Here is a 21047-nt window from a genome sequence, read left to right as displayed (position 1 = left end):
TGTACATAACATGAGAAAAATACATATGAGTAAATCTATTGGCCTCCTAAAGGAGGAAGACTCTTACTTTAATTAGTAATTTGGAGCTAGAATAATAAATTATCAACTCATCTTTTTCAGAATATTCCTATTTCTTGCTAGGTCATCTTTCATAAATCTGACTAGTTATTACATTTTTGTTGGATTCAGAAGTCACACAATCAAACTAATACTCCTGAATTATATTAATTTGAATTACTTACCACATGCTGTTTTGGTGCTTGCATAGTACTGCTCATTTAGGCCTGAAACTGGCCCCTCCAGTTTAAATAATGCCTTTTGTATTGAAGATCAGGAATCTACAATAGATCTGCAGAGAACTGCATTATTATGCTACCACATACTCCTTCTTATCATTACCTATTGTTTCACTGGAGAATATTGAACAGTCCTTTCTTAAGCCTTGGCTGAGAAGAGCTAAACCCATTCAACAGTGGAATAAACCTTTCAAAACAGTCAGGGAAAGAAAAGCTGCTCCTCAGAGTTGAGAGAGAAACCAGTGCTTCCAGTAACAGATCATAGGCTAAGTCGAACCAGACAAAACTGATCTCTTCGGGTTTGTGTTTCAGAAGATCACACACATTTTGCTGGTACTAACTGACTATCCTTGCCTCACTTCTAAGCTGAATTATTTTATTTACATTTTATGCTTAAACTGACCTTGGTTCAGTTAGTAAAAGGAGGAGATAATCTTAAATCAGTGCTTTTTCCTGATCTTAGAAAATGCTCCAACTCTTTCTGTGTGTCTTTATGACAATATACTACTGCAAGTATACATTTTAGCCTCCTTCTTGCTGCAGGGCACAGACTATTGCATATAGAACAAGAAGAGAGAAAAATATCTAAACACGTCAAATGCTTTAAAACATTAGGATGGCTTTAGAAAGCTAGTAGATTTTTAAGGAGGTGTTCAGTATTTTAAAAAGCTTTTTTTTTTATTTTGTTTGAAAGCACTATAAACACCACTATAAACTACTGAATCTGCTTCTAGATTGCTTCCAGGATCGTGGCTATTAATTTGAGTAAAAGTGTGGGTTGCTTTATGTTTATTGCTTTTTACGTTTTCTTTGTTAGCAACCCACAGGCAATGGGAGACTAAACTGAATTTTTTCACCTCTGACACTGGTAGCCAAGCACCAAAATGAGCATCAAACTGGATGTTTTGTTTGCTTTGTTCCTTGAAAATTTTGTTTCTAGGTTTCAGCTTGAGATCCTTGCAACAAATACATTGGCAAGGCCATACCACCTTAATAGGTACTGGCACCCCTCATGGAATTCCACAGGTTAAAGATCAACTGTAAGAATTTATTTCTCCCTAGTTTTGTAGTGACAGAGACTAGATTTGACAAGCAGATATCATTCCTTTTGCTGCTATGGGTTCATGAGTTAAAAATTTCATTTAGTGAGGAAAGAAGGATTAGATAGGAAGGGGAAATATAGTTTTTCTAGCATCACTTTCTCCATGAAAGCCATCCGAGAGGGAAATGGGTTTGATAGACAGTTTGCACTGAGTTAATGTTCCTTAATCCTATGGATTCTCTCCACCGTGGGTGAGAATTCCTCTCAAAGGGACTGTGGGAGTAACTGGTGGGGAATGCCAAATCCAAACATACTAGCAACACCTGGATATGGGATGGACAGCGCAGGCAGCTAGGAGTTACAGGATTTCTCCACTTGTCTGCTATCATGGGAGATGTGCGTGTGGCAGAGAAACAGTCACCAAACCCTCCAGGAAAGTGAGAAAAAAATACCTGCAAGTGTCTCCTGTCAAAAAGAGTATACGTATATAGATTACTAAGCATATATATATTTATAAATAATTTATAAATGTATCTTTAATATATAATATATATAAACATCATTTATATATCTACTTCTTTACTTAAAAGTACCTTCCATAAATTTAGAAATTAAACTGTATATGTTAAAGCAAACCATTGATCATCGTGTCAGTTAGGAAACCTGAAAATGTAACATTTGAAGAGAAAAATATATGATTTTATTGTGAGTTCTGTTAATTCTTCATGCTGTGCAGGAGCCGCTGTATGTTTTTCCCATGCTGCTGTGTTGTCATTTTCATTTTTCCCATAGGATGAGCCCAGCTCTGGGATGGATCCCTGCTCTAAACGCCACCTTTGGAAAACCATCCTGAAGGAAGTTCAGGATGGCTGTGCAGCTGTGCTGACATCTCACAGGTAAAACCCTTACCTCAGCTGCCAACATATTCTTGTTCTATCTCCTCACCTGCTGTAAACCGAGAGCAGAAGAAGATATTCTGAAGATATGCTCACCCTCATGTGAAACACAGAATATGTCTTGGAATTTTACAGCAATTCCTTCCTACTTGTGAAAGCTGAGCCTGTGTAAATCCCAAATGTTTTCTATATTTGATTTTTAAGGAATAGAATGTGGGTTAAGGGGCTGTAGGCACAGAAAAATGATGCAATTAATTCTTCCTTTTCTATGCTCTTGCTATTCAGTGCTGTGGTATCTTTTCTTGCTTGGAACATTAGGTTATTTTTTTGCAGCTGCCCACCTTAAAAGTCCTTACAAAGGGAGGTGGGAGTGAAAAACCTTATGATTTTATTAAGTTTCTGTTTTGCATCACTGTATGAAAAGAGTATGCCATGGTATCCTAAAGAGGGATGTGTCAGCTCCTCTCTTGCACTACTCTCTCTATGCACTCTGGAAATGGCAGGAGTGATCCCATCCTCTTAGACGAGTCCATCTACATCTTGTCAGTTCTCTGATATGGTCTGGTTTAACAGAGGAAACATCAATACTGTTTTGTAACATCTGTAGTAAAATGCAATAAATTGATGTTCCCTTTGGGAATATACATAGTATGTATAACTATATATGAAATGTCTTTAAATGAGGGAGAGATCATGAAAACATTTGCAAACAGGACAGAGCTTACAAATCAAAACAGCAATGTAACATTTTGTTCAAATGAGATTTGAAGCATAGATGAATTAATAAAGGAATGCAGGAAAACATCCCTCAATATTTTATATTTTCAAATTTTTTCAGATGTTCTTAAAATATATCTGTTGTCCCAGTATATTATTGATGGAAAAGTGCTCCAAAAAGATTGTAGTATATTATTTATGGAAGGTGAATTTTGAAAATCACATAGTTGTATTTGATGCCCAAGTGCTTACCAGCTCACTCATTTAGGGAATACGAGTTATGCGTTGTGAATTCACTTGAGTGATTTTCAAGAAAGAGTGTGCTTTGATTTTTCAGTCCAGATTAGGAATCTGTGCTTGCAAACACCAGCTAAACTGAAGAGACTTGTGGTCTCATGACTAATGTGCTGTAAATAAACAAGTAAAATCTATCAAATTTTTACTAACTACACATATAGCTCTAAAAATGAATGGCTTGAGGAGGATATAAGTACAATGATAGTGTACACACTGTTGTCCCAGAGTAGAAGAAAGAGAAATTATTCTATATTAATATATTTGCTGAAGGCCATTGGAGATTTATTTGAGATTATTTACTTGTATAAGTACAGAAATTTTTCTTATGAAGTGAACCTTCATGCATATCAGAAAACATATCTCTAAGGTATAGACATGGTTTCCTGTGTAAAAATTAGTTTTTGAGGACTATTTACTTTTCAGAGAGAATTTTTTACTAAAATTTCAGAGGCAAAACTTTTGTTTCAATGGGGGAGGAGTGAGGTTATCTCAACAGTCCCTACAGCCCTATTTTTATGCCATTTTACCACAGATGGGGAGTGTTATGCCAAGGAGAGCATTAGGAATTAATCAGTGAATTTCCTGATTTGTGGGAAGATGTGTTAGCAAGCCCTCTCCCCATGTCTCTCAAATATAGCAGTTTGGTAGTTCTCACCACAGCCCTGTAGTATTTTAAGAGAATTGTTCCTGGGTGTTACTTACTTGCCAGTGCTTGTTCAGTCAAAGCACTTTGATTTGGGCTGGAGCATGGCTGAGGCACACAAGACATCTCTTGCTTAGCAGTCTCAGAAGGGTTGGGTAGGACACATGGTGAATTTCAAGTACATCAACAATCTTTCACTCCTCTTTGTAATGACGAGTATGACCCAACTGATGCCCTGATGTGCTGCTTTGGAAGAACTGCTCACACAATTCTGTATAATATGTAGAGTGGCAGACCATCTGCCCTTAGATTTACAAGTCAGTTATTATCATCTGAAGCAGTCACATCTAGAGGAGGATCCTGTTTTTCTATTCAATTGCATTTCCATGTCCTAAATTCTGTTTGGATAGTAGTGTTTTGGATCTTCTTCTACCCTGTAATCAGACTAAGGGTAACTCCTTTTCAAGGGTATGTACTACGCAAAAGGCAATCTGTGTAAGCTTACTTCTTCTATCCTTTAGCTTAGAATAACCACAGGCAGGTATCACAGGGAATAACAGCATTCACGGCTCTCGCACTCATGGCATTTCTGAGACTGCTTATCAGGCATTTGTGTATGGTACTGATGCCTTTGTGTTGTTGTCAGAACTGTCTAATTAGTTATGGACTAAAAACATAAATGGCGGACTAGGGATCTCTTCTAGCTGTCATGTGGTAATAACTTTTGGTATGTGCTGACTAGGGTTACAGCTTTGATTGTTGTCCTTTAAAGTCAAAGGTTTTGTGTAGTCATTTTTGCAGCTGTCCAGATCCCTTCCACTTTAACTAAAGTTAGATATAAATAATGTTCTCTGTTTTCACTATTATTTATTTAATTTTCTTTTTTCACTTCGTTTTGTAGTATGGAAGAATGTGAAGCTCTCTGCACACGGCTTGCTATTATGGTCAATGGAAGTTTCAAGTGTCTTGGTTCTCCCCAGCATATTAAAAACAGGTATTATATGTCAATATCAAACCTTCTGCATCTGCATTCAATGTAAGAACTGACTAGACACTTTAGTAGTGCTAAGGCATAAACACTTATGACTGCTAAGCACATCTTCCTTTTCCTGCCATCGCTGAAGTTAAAAAAGAGCCAATTAGGATATCTTAGCAAGCTAAGTTGACATATGGCATTGCTAAAATACTTTGTAGTCTGCACTGGTAATTGAAAGAGACAGATCTAAAGAGACAGTATCTAAAACGAAGCACTTCTGCACACAACCTAAGGAATATGTTGTGAGAATTTAACATGGCGATAAAATACAATTTGACTCCTTCTGAGGATTTCTTGTAATGGGAAGAAGCACTTTTAACAGGTCAGCAGCCCATAAGAACATCTATTACTTCCTACCAAATTCACTGACAATTGCAGATATTTATGCTATTTTATGCATCCTTTTCCTGGTGTGCATAAGCCTCTTTTCTCTTTGAACTTTATTCATGAGTTAATTTAATACCTGTTAATGTTTAATTTAGAGGATGGGCTCAAACGAACATAAAGGAAAGAGGATCAGAAGCTAAGGGGAAAGTTGCTGCAACTTGTAGCTAGAACATTTACATTCCGTAATAAGTGTAATTGTTAGGACATCCAGGCAGTCAGCTGTGTAAGATGATACAGCTCATTTACAAGCAGCAAAGCTACACTGCTTTGTACTAGCTCAGCACTTCGCACTCAAGTGCAGATGCATTTGTCAATGGCAATAAGCTCTACAGAAATATTTTGGAATTGTTTATAGGGCAGATAACTTCTTGTCCCTTGATGGCACTTTTGGCTTTCTGCCCTTCCTTTTGGGTAGAACCATAGGCCCTTGTTTCACAGTTGCATTGGCATGATGGGCCTGATTCACATTTGCTTTAATAAGCTCTCTCCTTTCAAGTTTTTTTCATCAAGACAAACTTTCATCTAAAGACATTGCAAACTCGATGGTGAAAAAATGAGGTCTGCATCTGTATTTCTGATGGTTCTGTGTGATCATAGCCTTCTTTTCATGTTTGCATACCTTTTCAGGGAGTATTGCCACAATTTCTGGAGGTATGAGAAGTTAATTGCCCTTCAGCAGTTTCTGCTTCTTTTGCATCTAGGTCTTTGCCTTTGCCATCCTATCTTTTCCCAAGTTTCATAGCATAGAGCTGGAGCAGACTAGAGAGAGTGCAGGTATCCTTTATTCCTTTTGTAGTATGATGGACAGATGTCTGTAGAGGACTGTGTAGATCTTGGACAGGTGAAATTGGTTTTTGAAGATATGTGTGCCCCCTAATATGAAAAAATAGTGTTACTTAGGCACTTCAGCTGAGTGTACAAAGTTAGCTGGGAAAAATGTGAGTCTCTCCTGTTTCAGATCCTCTGGAGTGAGTACCTGTCTCTGTCTTTTCAGCTTGACTTTGAGAGGGCAAAATAAGATATTTCACAAAGGCTACCTTCCTCTTTATCTTCTCAGTGACTTTTTCATTGTTTTGCCACTTCTGATGTTTCCTTTACAACATCTTTTCATTTGCCTTCTTAAGGAAACAAGACATCATAAGCATACTCATAAGTATGCACCATATTCATATAAATAGGACAGTTATTTCTCAATTTTCTGCACTGCCTCTTCAGATATACTTCTTTCAGAACATAGTTAGCATATCAATGCAGAAGTATCATGCTGGAAGTGCCTTCATATTAAATTTGAAGTTATTGAGACATTCACAGATTTACTGTTCAAGAATCAAGGCAGTATGGGTGCCTCTTTTAAATTTTCTAAAGCAAGGTCATAATAAGAATATTTGGCAGTCATATTTGTAGCAAGTATTTGTTTAGAATCATTGTAATTTTATTAAAACCACTCCTTCTCTAGGTTAAGAATTTTTCATACTATCAGCAGATGACTGTTCTTTACTGTATGTCAGTGACATTCATGTGGGGTAATATGTGCACTGAAGACCAATATTGCTGAGACTTTTCACAGAAACTGTGCAGCTCAAGCTGTACTAAGACTTTTCATTTAAGGCAGGACTAAAATTCCTTTTAACTCCCAGCTTATTAATTGATTTGGTCTCCAAATTTTCCACACTTATTTTTCAGGAATCCATTGAATTTTTTAAAACTTTAAAACACTTTATTAGTAAAAAAATAGCTACTAACTTTATCAAAGGATTTATTTAAATCATGCAGTTGTCTGAATTCGCTCTGACTTCCTAATTAATTTTGTTGGCTGGCAGGAACAAAGCCACTATAGAGAGCTCAGTTTTGAAACCTCGTATACCCAAATGTTAAAGATTGCCTTTTTTTTTTTTTTGCTTGTTTGGTTGGTTGGTTGTTTTGTTTTGTTTGTTTGTGTTGTTTTTTTCCCCACTCTTATTTTTCGTTAAGAACACAGTAAAGATGTTTCCATGTTTTCTTTGGAAAATTTTGACAAGTGCTGGGGAGAAGCCAAAACCTGTTCCTCTACTCCTCTTATTTTGTTGCTTCCAAACTTCCCTTCAACATTTGCCAATATGGCCCTTCATCATAAACCCCAGGCTATCACACACTTAACACATAAAAGTAACTGTTATGAGATTAAAAAACATTGTACCTTCTCTGTTATTAATGTTTCAGACTTCTTTGAAGACAATTTACAGACATGCTACTGTATACCTTATGGAAGATTTCTGCATCTACATGAGATGGGAAAGGGATAGACAAGCAGAATTCTTTTACTTATTACTCCAAAGAAAACCATTGAAATAAATAAGCTTGAAATTATTTTAATATTTTCATTTTCTCACTTTGCAGTCCACTTGTGAACATCCTGAAAATCTTCCAGGATTCTGGAGAATATTGGGTTACTCCTTCCTTCCCGTTTTCCTTCCCTCCCTACATTTTAATATCACTACCATTCTCACTGCCATACAGAGCAAAACATTGTCTCTTCTAAAGCGATAGACCATAAAGATTGCTAAATCTAATCTCCTATTAGGAAACACCTACCTGAAGAATACTGCTTTTCTTAACAGCCACCTCCACTCATATGTTCTCTAATGTTTTCCTGGTGTTTCAGTGTTTCCTGCAATTAACACTGTCTAGTATATTTGTCCCATGCACCATCTCGCATTAAAAACCCCATCACTTTTTGTATTTTGTTTAAAACAAGTATGTCATGAAGCAATATAAGTGAAGGAGAGCATAAGCATAACTGATTTTGTTGCATCTGATTTAATCTGCATTATGATATCCTAAAAATTTGGGGTTTGGATGGTGTATTTGTGTGCTATGTATGCAAATGAATTAGGTTAGTACCTTTCTTGCCTGCTAAAATAAATATGTATATTACTAAGGTAAATTAATAGGGACCACAGTTGTAGATTATTGTGGGGTTTTCTGTTAGATTTTACAGCTTGTTTTTTTAAATACGTTCTTATTTATAAACAGCTCTTGATATCCTTGATATCTCTCTTCAGTTTGTTTCTACAAATCAAATTGAACAAGTATTTTAAAATCAATTACCTAGTGACCTGATCTACCTTTGAAGATTGCAAGAAGGAAAGAAGTCTAAACACTGTATGAACACTTAAAGCAAAGAAAACTTTCATACAGCTTTCATTTATGATAGAATGAGTCCTGTATTGTAAGAAATAACAATAGAAGCCTATTTTGATATTACATATGATTATATTAGTACGTCTCAAGAATTTTTTCCTCTTCTAAATGTAGATACATCCACTAAATGACATTCTTTCTTCCTCCCTTGGTGAATTCTGTCTGTCTTGATGGAAATAGTTTTATTTGTTTATTCTTTAGCACCATTCCATCACGTAAAGTGCAGATTATGATCATCTTTTTGATGGATATGTGATGAAGGCTTAATGGGTCTTCTTTAGGGTCCTGCTAAATTTGCTTCTTTGCTCTGGTGGGAAGTTCAAAGATTCAATTCTCTCTCTCTGGCTACACTTTCAGCCCTTGGCAGATGGGAAAGATCATAATCTTGGGCTGAGTACAGCTTTGTCAGATGGCAGTACAAAATTCTGCTATGAAGGGTATGGGTGAACTCCAGGAAGATGGTAATGTAAAACATAAAAGCTTCTTAGGGATACAAAAAGTGACTCTGCCTCTAATGTGTAAGACTTGTCCATATTTTCCAGCCCTCGTTCAAGCCTTTTACAAAATGCTCATCCAAAAATATCTTCTTGATACAAATATAGGTGTTTGTCTTTCTGCTCCCAACTGTTGAGCCCTGATTACATTTATATGTGTTTAAATGGATTTAAGGTACCCTCAGATGCTTCTCAGTAGAATAATAATAATTCGACTCCTTTAGTGTGGCACTAAACCTGCATTATATAGGAAAAAACTGTTGTTTAAATGTCTTAAAATGGCTTTTGGTGGTCTCTTTTTGCAAACACATGCTTCTTCTTCCCAGCACCCCCCATGTTATCCATGCAGGAATGTCCTGGGAAGGTGTCCTGAGGTGTTTCCCATTGGCCTTTGTTAACCCCTTCCTGTGATTGGGTGTTCCTGTAAGCCCCTTGAGACTTCTAATTGGTTACTCTGTGAATCCTCCTAAACCCTATAAATGTAACATCCCCAACAATAAACACTCTCTTGCCTCCTCTCCACGCCCGGTGTCCTGTCTCCCTGCCGGCCATGGAGCCACGTGCGGGGGGGAGAGAGGGGGAGCATCTCTCCCCTCCAGGCTCACGGACAGAAGAAAACCCTGAAAAACCCCTGGAGTTCCCTTTCCCCATCCTTCAAGGCGTTGCAATGGTTCTTCAGATGGAAATGGAACTAGAACTGGGCCGCCGCCCCACGTCGTGGGTGGGGAAAGGGATCCAGACTTTAGAAAGGCATTTTGTTGTCAGTGGAAAATTTCTAAATAATGCCAAGAAAGGTGGTAGCTAGAAGAACAAACTGAGTGGCAATTTCCAAAAAGTTAGCATCTTAGTTCTAGTCATAGTTTGTCTGAGATTGATGTGTGAACAGTTGTGCCCATTAAAGCCTAATTTCAGATGACTCCTGCCAAATGAGTCAATTACTCTAAATTGTGAATGGATTACATTTAAATACTCTCTCCAGTATTCTCCATTATACTTAATGCTTTTTTAAAAAATTCAGAGAAGCATTTTCATGTTAGATACAGCTGGCCAATTCTCTGGGAACAACGTTTTGAATACTATACTTCATTCTAGGGCCATCTGGACAGACTTCTCATATTTGAAAAACCCATACCAATTTGTCAGGTGCTGGACACACATCAAGTCTTTGCTCAAATTTTATCAGCAAGCCATCTGATAAAATTAGACAACAATTAATCCATTTGTTATAGCTGGGTTAGAATGGAAAATATGTTGGCAGACTATTTATATTTTATCTTTTTTTTTAAAGGTTGATTGAGAAAATTTTGTTGCTTTCCTCAAACTCACACATGTAGATTTCTTAAATGGAAAAGAGAGGATTAAATTTAAAGATCTCATCAGTGTTTCAGCCTTCAGCGGACACAGTGTTACCATATTAATTGCTATACTAGCAGCAAGTTTCTTACATGCTATAAAATATAGACATTAATATAATGTTTGTTATTCTTACCTAGAAAACACATTTCTTTTGTACATGAGAAATCTGTTAAGGCAGTGGATCTGTAATCATGCAAGATAGCTATTAGTTTATCTTTCCAGAGGAAATTTTGAAGAAAAGAGTTCTTAAAGTTTTGAAAACACACAGATTGAGAGTTCAAAAATAAGTAATATCTTTTCACTCTCATAAAACTTAGTGCAATGTTAATTCAGCCCCACTGCACATGTGCATTACAATGCATTTTTTTGTCATTTTAGACTATTTTTTTCAACAGGATGCTGCATTGTGTCTCTGTACTTATTCATTTAAAGGGTTAGGGTAGTCCATCTGAGCAGTTTATGATTAAATGTTTTCCATTTGTTCAACATTGCATTCAAAGTACAATGCCTGTTAAATTCAGCTCTAGCTGTTAGTGTTTCAGAAAGCACTAAGAATTCCTCCTGCCCACTGGAGCCCTAGGTCTCAAGATGGGCCTCTAACAAGACAGGAAGCAGCCGTGAGAAATGTGGTCTAAGTGAGTTATCACAGACCACACAGGTGTGTGGGGATGAAAGAATAGAAATCAGTTACCCAGGACATACCAGAACTGGGAAGCACTTTCTTTCCTTTTTATTTCCTTTTCTCATCAATCTGCTATCTTATTTGCAACATTTTCTAGGTGTTACAGTAAATAAAGCCACTTGTCTCAGTGGGTACATAGCTTGTAAGGCATTCATGATAGGGAATTCATGATTAGATGTTATGTGATCATGTATTTAAAGTTTATTACATAAGGTAAATATACCAGTGGTTTAAATTTTAATTTCACAGCTCGTCTCCATGATAACACTTTTTAACTTGAGAATTTGACCTCGAGGTGTTGATAAGGTCCTTTTAATAGAAATTTTAGTGTGTAATATCCTGATTGTTATGTTATTAAAAAGCAGAACACTCAAACCCAGTGATAGCAACCCATTAATAATGTTACTTACTCTTTTTTTTTCACTGTTGAGCCCCAGAAGGTGCTTTGAAGAAACACTTTGGGCTCTTTATAGGCTGTACCATCAGCTTTGCACAGAATTAGTGTTGCTGCTCCTGTTTCTCTGGGAAAATAATATATAAATAATGCAAGAGTAACAAATCCCTGGTACTTGCCTATATTTGCAGATATACATATATATATGTATATGTTTATACATATATAAAAACTCATATGCAGAGAGATTTTGTGTGCACATGTATAAACAATTAACATGATTTTTTGAGGGTTTTGCCACATATTTGGAAATCATAGCTAAGAACTTCCAAGCCTACATTCAGAGAGCAAAGTTGTATCCTACACTGCTCATAACCTGGGGCGGTCACTGTTATGGTCATGATATCATTGAATACAGAAATTACCTTTAGATGGTTTGATATGAAAGCCTGGAGCATATGTGAATAAATAGTGCATGTATAATATACCAGAACAAGTTTACTCATTGTTTTAATAACTGTTTTCTTGCTCCTATCGTTATCCTGGAAAAATAATGATCACTTAAAAAATGATGAAACAAAATCTATGACTAGTAGGTAGAAGAGAGATTTTATAATTTATTTATGTCTGTTTGTTTGTTGCAACTAATCAAATTTGTCTGTTCAGCAATGTTGAGATTCTGAATAATTGTAGAAGGAAATCATATTTTGCATGTGACAGTGTATTTGCATTTGATTTTAGCTTTTTTTAAAAAAACCCCCATGAGTATTTAAAAATTAATAACATTTTTTTCATTCCTATGTATTGCCTTTATCTGCTACTTAATAGATGAAATAATTAAATAGATTGTGTGATATAAGATTATCTTAAACTGTGATGTGTTCGTTTTGATAATTTCATTTCAATTTTTGTTTATTTTTCAGTGTTTTTCAAAGTGTTTTGTTTTCAATGTTGTTCAAGCTTAGTTCTGTTTGTAAACTCTGCTTGTGTCTAAGGCTGTAAGAGGAATAACCTGGATCTGGATCCTGTGCTTCAGCAATCGTACTGGAGTAACCAAGTTATCTTGTCTAGATGGGGCCTATTCCAACCTAAACAATATCATGATTCTGTTCTCTTAGGGACAGTAGAACTATATCTGCCTGTAAATGAATGCAAACCAAAGCAGAGGGGCAAACAGCACAGTAGCAAATTATTCCCTCTTTGGGAATTTATGGTATATATTCTAAAAGATGCAGTTTCTTGCAGACATTAAGTGCCAGTGTTCTCTTTACTAATTTTTGTTATCCAATAATGTAATTTTGAAGTAATCTTTTGATCAAACTAGTACATACACAAAGTATGCGCATTATATTTCTACCAGTAAACTTTCTGGGAGCTGTAATTTTTGGATGTTTATATATAGCACAACATTCTCCAGGAAATATACTCTTTGATTAGTGGAAAAAAAGCATATGGGTGATTAGATGCTTTTCTTATTCATCATAGTTTAGGATATAGGGCCATGTTCTTGATTTCCTGAGGTTATGTTCAGCAATTCTGACTGCGGGAAAGAAGAGTTGGTAAATCGGATTTGGGAAGATTGAGATTTGATGAGCTGGTCATTCTGGACCTGCTGCAAGTTAAAACAGTGGTTTTGTTAATTTGTAGACAAGCTAACTCCTAGAGCTTTTAAATGAAAACACAGATTTTTTTTTTTTTTCTAAATAGAAGTCCACTGATAATGTACTTTCTGTTTTTATCCTTCATAAAAAAAGGATTTCATGGGTCAAGCTTCAAAAAAACCCATTGTGTTAGCCCCTCTAGGGACCCTTTTGCGACCAGCCCAGTGTAGGCTCATCTGTATGGCCGCAAGGATTTGTGTTTCAGCAACATCTCTTCTTGTCTCCATTCAAGCCTCTGAACCAGGGTCTCCCAGAAATGGACAGAAGGGAATATTGAAAATTTGCTCTGCCCCAAGTGGTAACTCCCCTTGATATTTATGAGAATTTTCAGACTTTGGGCAACTAAATCTGCTTCCATTCCCTTTGCAAGGCCAGAAAGAGCACCAGGGAAGCATCTAGGAGTCTTCCTCATCAGTATAGATCTGGCTACACTTTATTCCATGACTGTGGCTTGTGTAGACACATATCTGAAGTAAACTTACATAATCCATTTTTGTACTGCTGGCAGTATGACTGTGGAACTTTATCAGAGGCTGCAAAACCCTTCTGAGAACTGAGGAACCTTTTGGGTGACTTGCCCAGGCTGACCTTTGTGATATTTATATCAAAACAACCCTAAGGTCAGATCAAAGACCTATCTAGCACACTATTCTCTCTCTGACAGCAGCCAGGAGGAAAAAGTACAAGAACAAGATAAGCACATGCAGTTACTTTTCCACATTGCTCAATCACCTTCAGCAATTTCTTTCTTAGTGGCTTCCTAAGCTAGAGGTGCTTTTAATGCATCCCCATCATGAATTTCTCTAGTCTCCTATTCAACTCATGTCAAGTTCTGGCATCCAGCACATCCCATGTTGATGAGTGTGCAGTTTCCCTAGGTACTGTAAGGAAAATTGCTTCGTCTTACTGATTTGGCATTGTGTTTCCTATAATTTAATTTGATGTTCCCTGCTCTTGTATGAGAAACATAGGAGAGTGAACAATTTTTTCTTAGTTACTCTGCTTAGTCATGATTCTGAGCTTGTTAAAAACACCTTTCAACCACCTGTCATCTTTCTTTGATGCTGAAAAGTTTTAGCCTATTTGCTAATTCCCGGTATGGAAATTGTTCCATTCCTTGTTACCATTTTATGTTCCTTTAGTTCCCTTGTTATCTGAGTGGCTCAGGTATTTTGAAGACCTATGTAAATTAAAAGTGTATTTTTGTAGTCCATGCTAAGCTCATACTTCTGCAGCTGATGCTTCTGCAGCTGATGCTGTTGTTAAATACTTAAGTTAATTAGTTTACAACCGATTTGGGAATTTAGATTTTAGTTTCAGTCTCATGGTGACCTTTCAGCAGGTAAAACTGGGAGTCAATAAGTAATACTCCCAGACCCACTAATAAGGGGAAAGTCAAGCCTGAGCTACTGGTTTGACTGAGGAAAAAGAGGAAGGATTGAGAGAGGAAAAATATTTTATTTTGTCAGAATATGAGTTTTTGTGTGTGTGTTTGTACACAAATGTAGGTGTTGTTAAAGTAACGTGGGAGTGGAAAATATCTTTGTCGAATAGCTTTGAAAAGGCAATGATTATTTTGCAGCAGATGGCTGCTGAATGAGTGTCCTGGGTCAACTCATGCCATTTTAATGATAATGTTTTCCTCCTTAATCTTGAACTATCAGGTGCTAAAAGTTTGACCCTAACAGTGCTAATCAAACCAGATTGTGCTTTTCTCTGTAATTCCACTTCCGGTTTCTGAACTAATTATATTGTCTGAATATAATAAAACAGAGCAAAAAAAAAATGGTCAACTCAATTTCCATTGCCTCAGTGTGCTACCAAAAGCAGCTTGCTGATTATAGCAGGGGGAAATGTTTACTGCCGATCAACTTAGTTTATATGGGGAGCTCTTGTATTAAAATGAATTATAAAATCTAGATATAGAAGCATCATGATTTGACGAGCCAAAAGAGGAAAATCCTTTGTAGCTTTTTATCATCGTCATGCTGGTGTTTATATCATTCACAATTTAGAACTAAACCAAAGTTCCACAGACTTCTCCATCTTTGTTGATCAGAATTTTGATTATTTTTCTTTGGAAACTTCATTGCATACAGTAATTTCATTTTATGAGACTGTTGAATGTCTCCATAAGCCAGCATTTTTCAAACTATAATTCAATGGTGGCCGTATAGAAATGCCAGAAAACTGATCAGAATCAATGATCTCTTGTAAAATGTTGCCTCAGGTTAGCTGTCAACTAAATTGAATACCCTTGTCAACTATATCAATCTTTGTAACAGCTTTTTTTATCGTCACATGTATTTTTTCAGGGATGGTGTTATGCATTTAAAACATGTAATTAAAGATCTATTTATGTCTTAGTAAATCATTGCAAAGCAAATCTGCCAGACACTGCTTTGGATTCCACCTTATTCTGGATCTCTTTGATGTAACAACACTGTTCATCTGTCAGGCTACACTGCCCAGTAGAGATTTCGTACCCTGCAGCTTGGACCCAATACAATTTGATTTGTGTAGCATCCTTCAGGAACCAACAGACAGGACACTGTGTCAGGAATGCTCCTTCTTAATCAATTTCAAGCAGTTCAGTGGTTGCGTTTGACTGCAATAAAAAATAAACAAAAAACCCCAACCAAAGGTTAAAAAACCCTATACTAATTTATTTGTAATGGGGCTTTTCATGCAGTGCAAGTTTTTATGCAGAATCTGCCATTGTCGTACCTGAATTGTAGCAACTACTGTTTTATTCTACACACAAAATTAGAATTGATGCCTGAAATCTTTGGAAAAGATACTTTGAACTCATGTGAAACTCTTAATAGAATAAAATCTGCAGTATAGACTTTTTCATCGTGGAAACTTGCAGTGCTCTGAAATAAATGAAGACTTTATTGCTTTATAAGAACAGAGGTTCAGATCCGACACGATAAAAGTTAAATCACTTACACTGCTATATATTTTTTATAGTTGACGAACATGTAGCGCTTCGTGTGAAATATTTTGCTGGGAGCCACTCAGGCACTGGTTAAACTGGACATATATAGCAGAATAGTTCTTTCTATCTTTTATTACCTTTTGATCAATAATCTGTAGCTTTTTCTTTTTATATATAGGAATAGGGCACAATCATATTGCGTGCTGTGATACATCCTTCTGCTTTGATCATGTGAAAATGTGCCTCACACAGGTCAGACCCAATTAACCCAGCTGCTGCCCTGATTCACAAGCTGTACACAGAAAAGACATGGGAGAGGAGGGTTTTAGCACAAAGGAGTATTACAGAGGGTACTCACTAGAAACCAAACAACTGGAGTAAAGGATTTGGCAATGAGTAATCACAAAGCTGGAGAATGAAAAAAAGGAAGTCATCCTGGAGTGATGGATGTGGGAGTGTTGAGAAAGAGAAGTTCATTTCCTAAAGTATTCTGAGAGATTGCATGGCCATAAAGCCAAAGAAAATTTGTTAACTTTTCCACCTCCCTCAATATCCCTATACTTGCCTTTGCTTATCTGTAAAACCTAGTTGCAGTCACATTGATGAAATCTGCATTTGAATGTGCAGTTTTGTTAACAGATATGAAAAATAGAACTACATACCCATTTTTCTCATTAGAAAAGTTTTTTTTGTTTGTTTTCTTCTGTATATGTGATTGGTAATCATCACTTTTTGCTGACGACTCAAAGCAGTTTAGCAATTAAAACATAGTCAATATAAATTCAGGTGTATTGGATAGTGAAATATCTCGTAGTAACTTAAATGTAGGCATAACACTTTTTTTGTTTCACTTATCATTAATTTAACAATTTTCCATTGAAATTCTACTATTCAATAGTGTAATGCTAAAATCACAATAATGCAGTAGGCATACATGATGTAATTTGACATAATCATAGGAAAATCAATTAAACTAAATGTTCTTCCTGTCCTCACAGTGTAGACAAATGAACTTATGTTTTTGTGTCTCATTCTCAGGTTTGGAGACGGTTATTCAGTCAAGGTTTGGCTTAGCAAAGAAACAAGCTATCGAAGAATTATTTTGGACTGCCTACAACTACACTTTCCTGGAACACAGTTTAAGGTACAGCTAAAACTCCCTGTTGCAGCATGTGGCAGGATTAAGTTTGGGCTGGTAAGAACAGTATATCCATGTTTGGATATTTACATGATTGGTTATATTGATCTTCTTGGGAAGAGTACATATGAATATCCCTTTTATTTTTCTTTTAAACATTTCACAAAAATCTGACTTGTGATACTGGTTAAATCAACTCCAAACAGGCATTTAGGCAATGTAAAAAAAAGACTCTTTCTCTGAGCTAAAATTTCCTTTTGCTTTTATTATTGATGAAGTTGAACTCACATTTGTGTTCTCCTGAAGTAGGATTACAGTGTAGTTACTCAGAGTATTTGCTTTGATTTCTTTCTGAAATGGTCCAGAAATGATAAGTCTCAGCCTTTATTGAGATTCTTTGATTTAATACAAAGCCTTACAAAAGACCTATAGCAATTGCATTTCAAGAAAAACTCTGAAAGGCCATTAATTCTTATTTTTTATTTTAAACTTTAACAACAACTATCTTAGATACGAACCTGTTTGTGTATATGTTTATAAGTCTGTACTGTGCTCAGCCAGCTCTGTGCTCAGCCTTTTCCCAGACTGCATTGTAACAGCAGTAGTCTGTTGGATGAAAAACCTGTAGCTTAAAATTGTCCGAAATTTTTATATCTTTTATGAGATTAACAAAGTGCCATCTCAGAACACACACAAAATTTGTGCTCTGAGTATGAGCAGTTCTTTGTGCTACCAATGCATATGTTCTTTTTTAAAAGATCATATTTTCTCTGTTAATCTGCAATAAGAGCCCATTGTAGCTAGACCAATTATAAGCAATGATGTGCATTCACTTTTATCTGTTTTTATAATTTTTACTTGTTTTCAGGGACAACATCTCAATCTGCTTGAGTACCACGTACCACGAAGTCAGGGATGTTTAGCAGAGCTCTTCAGAGTCCTAGAGAATCACAAAGTTTTTCTCCAAATCAAGCACTATTCCATTAGCCAAACTACATTAGAGCAGGTATTTTATTATTTTTCTTTCTTTTCTTCCCATGCCCCCCCCCCCCCCCCCCTTTTTTTTTTTTTTTTTGGTCTAAACATGCTGCATACAGCAGTTATTGATGTAGTAGAATAATCTGTTATTTGCTAGGATACCCAAATATATGCAATAAGCCAGCAGTTCCAAGCCATCTCAGGTCACACAGTAATTTCTGCTTTTATATTTCTTTCGCACTGGAGGTGAGCACAGTAGTAGCATCACAGTAAGTCACATGTAGTGTGCACAAACATAATCTGTGCTTAGATACATTTAGATGTGTGGCATGAAAAAGCGAGACTGTGAACTGCCACCTCCACAGTCCAAGAGTTGGGATCTTACCGGTGTCCTCGAAAAGGCTGAACCAGTCTCTGTAAATCGTGGTAAACCTTAAATTTTCAGAACATTTTCTTTTGAGGCTTTTAAGTGTACAAGTAGATAGAAGAGATTCCACACTAAAGACTGTGAAACCCCATTTTGATAAAGAGAAGAACACATTGATGGCAAGGATGGGTTTTCTGGGTGATCATGATGTGTTACAGCATCTTCACATACAACTTCTTGGTATGCATACTACATGAGAGTCACATATAGTCAAAATACTGGTTTTGTAAGTGGTGTGAACTTGTTCCTTTTTCCCATGTGCAAATCATTATTGAAGTACTTCATTGAAGAACTTATCTGTACTGATCTACTAACTGTTTGTAAATTATCTATTCCCTGAATGGACTCACTTAGGCAATTACAGTTTGTTGATTGTTCAGGCATTGTTCACTCAAGCTTACTTCCTCCATTATTCATGATGATGCATCACCTCAGTCACCCACCCTTGCTTTCTCTCCCTGACTAACTGAGTATCAGTTTTAAACAGGAAAATAGTCCTCCCCTGTAACAAACATGCACCCTGAGTTTGTTTGCATATGAATAGGACCATTTGAATAAAAAATAGCCCTTTCCCTCTACATTCCTTGCTGTCAAATAATTGTGTGATTAAAAAGAAAACAAGCCTTTCTGTAGTAAGATCTGTTAAAAAAACCCACAAACAAACAACCACTCAAGGAGACACATTAGTTGTTCAATCATCACTGCAATTTTCAGAAGTGTGTTTTCACCTTGAAATATTTGGACCCTTATCTGTGATGGTTATTGACAGAAACAACAGATTTGGCTTCTTTAGCTATGTCATTTCAAAGGCAATTAAAACTGTTGTTTCACACTAACTTGTGTAGCAATAAAAAATAATTTTCATATCTCAATAACACATTTTACCACTATTTTTATAATTTATTAACCCTTGTTTTAGCTGGAGAGGTGAAGAGGGATTATTTCTAGTTTACAAAACATATCTCTAGATGGGTTCCCTCAACATAAGTAATTAATTAATAAGCAAAAGCTTAGGAAAGAAACTGAAAAATATCATTGCCTATGTCCCCAAAGATTAAATTCGAGTACTATTATTTTGAAAATCCTACTTTTTCTCATGTCTTACAGGTATTCATTAATTTTGCTACACAGCAGCAAAGAGTCTCACATTCTTCACCAGGATCTCCTGTTGAGCATCATGACCACCTTGCACCCTAGGCTCAGAACAGGATAAAGCTTCAGCAGCACATATATGTGTTATATGTCTTTGTGCACATATACACACAAGTTACATGCAATAATTTTTCAACTGTGAACAATTTGTGTATGAGAAACAAATAATAGAAGCAGGGGTGAATTTGCATTTGAAGACCAGAAGGAATGGTACCAGTTCTTGGTTAAACAAGAAACTTGTTATATGCAGACTAAAAATCTGACAAAAGGTAAAAATTAACTGGAATCTTAAAATATAAATGGCCTAATTAATGCAGAGGAAAAAAATGATCTGAAATGTCAGTGCATAGTAGATTTTTTTTTGTGGTGACTGCATTCATTTGGGTACAGTACTCTTTTGCATGCACATTTAATATCTAATTTTTACATGACAAGTCAAGAAAAAACCATAGAATGATAGTAGTAGCTAGGCTGTCACCCAATATTTGTATTTAATAACACAAATTGAGAGCCTTTTGGCTTCCCTATTAATTCAGCTCTGTGTTGTGACATGCTAAATTAGCCTTTTTATTGTATAAAGGATGCACTGTATTCCATAAGACTTTATGTTAAAGAGGTTATTAGTGTACTAGTCTGCCTCCCAGTTATCTTAAGTACATTTAACAAGTTTCTATAGATCATACTTGACAATCAGTTTTCCCTTATGCCTGTGGGTTGCTGCTGGAAGTATTCTCAAGTATATTTTAATGACCTATTTTGTTTTTCTCATATTTTTTTTCAAAAAAAAATGTCAAAAAGAGAAGAATGTTTAATGGAAATGTTAAAGGAAATAAGATAAACATTCAGACATTGATCAATAAACTTCTCAATAAATATATTATGATGCTGGATACTTCAGACAAGGGCACAGCCTTCAACCTATACTTCTGTAAAAGAAGTGAACACTTAATGCATAAAAACTCCTTGCATGTTGTGCTATAAGAAAAAAAAATATAAAATTTTTTTTGTAGTAAATGGCTGCCTCATCCAAAACAAGCCTTTAAGTCTCCTGTGAAGTTAGCTGATGCCACTTTTATTGGACTACACTGTCAAAGAGTTGAAATTGAAGAACAAGTGACTTAGAAGTTAATTGCTACAATACGATTTTCGGTGGGCAGGGAAGAAGAAAATGTACTTGGAGATGGAAGAATTTGATTTTAAATGGCGAGTTTTGCAGTGCTGCTGCTATAATTCCCTGCTGTACAATGATGAAATATTAAAAAACACATATTTGTGTTTTAGGCTTTGCAAGCTCACTCAGATGACTGTTTATTGAGGCTTGATTTGTTGC

General features: G+C 36.1%; 1 protein-coding gene across 1 annotated transcript in view; it reads left to right on the top strand.

Annotated features, from left to right (window-relative positions):
- Positions 1-20592, top strand: part of ABCA13 (ATP binding cassette subfamily A member 13) — a 172296-nt gene extending 151704 nt beyond the window's left edge. The window contains exons 51-55 of the mRNA XM_027643860.1: positions 2131-2234; positions 4793-4885; positions 17061-17166; positions 18029-18166; positions 19673-20592. Coding sequence (XP_027499661.1) covers positions 2131-2234; positions 4793-4885; positions 17061-17166; positions 18029-18166; positions 19673-19762 — 531 coding nt within the window. The 3' untranslated portion in view covers positions 19763-20592. The remainder of the gene's footprint in view (positions 1-2130; positions 2235-4792; positions 4886-17060; positions 17167-18028; positions 18167-19672) is intronic.
- The last annotated feature ends 455 nt before the right edge of the window (positions 20593-21047 follow it).

The sequence above is a fragment of the Corapipo altera genome, unplaced genomic scaffold (genome assembly GCF_003945725.1).
Source record: "Corapipo altera isolate COAL_440 unplaced genomic scaffold, ASM394572v1 24b, whole genome shotgun sequence".
Lineage (NCBI taxonomy): Eukaryota > Metazoa > Chordata > Aves > Passeriformes > Pipridae > Corapipo > Corapipo altera.
The sequence above is the reverse complement of the archived record's forward strand: the minus strand, read 5'-3'. Positions and strand labels throughout refer to the sequence as shown.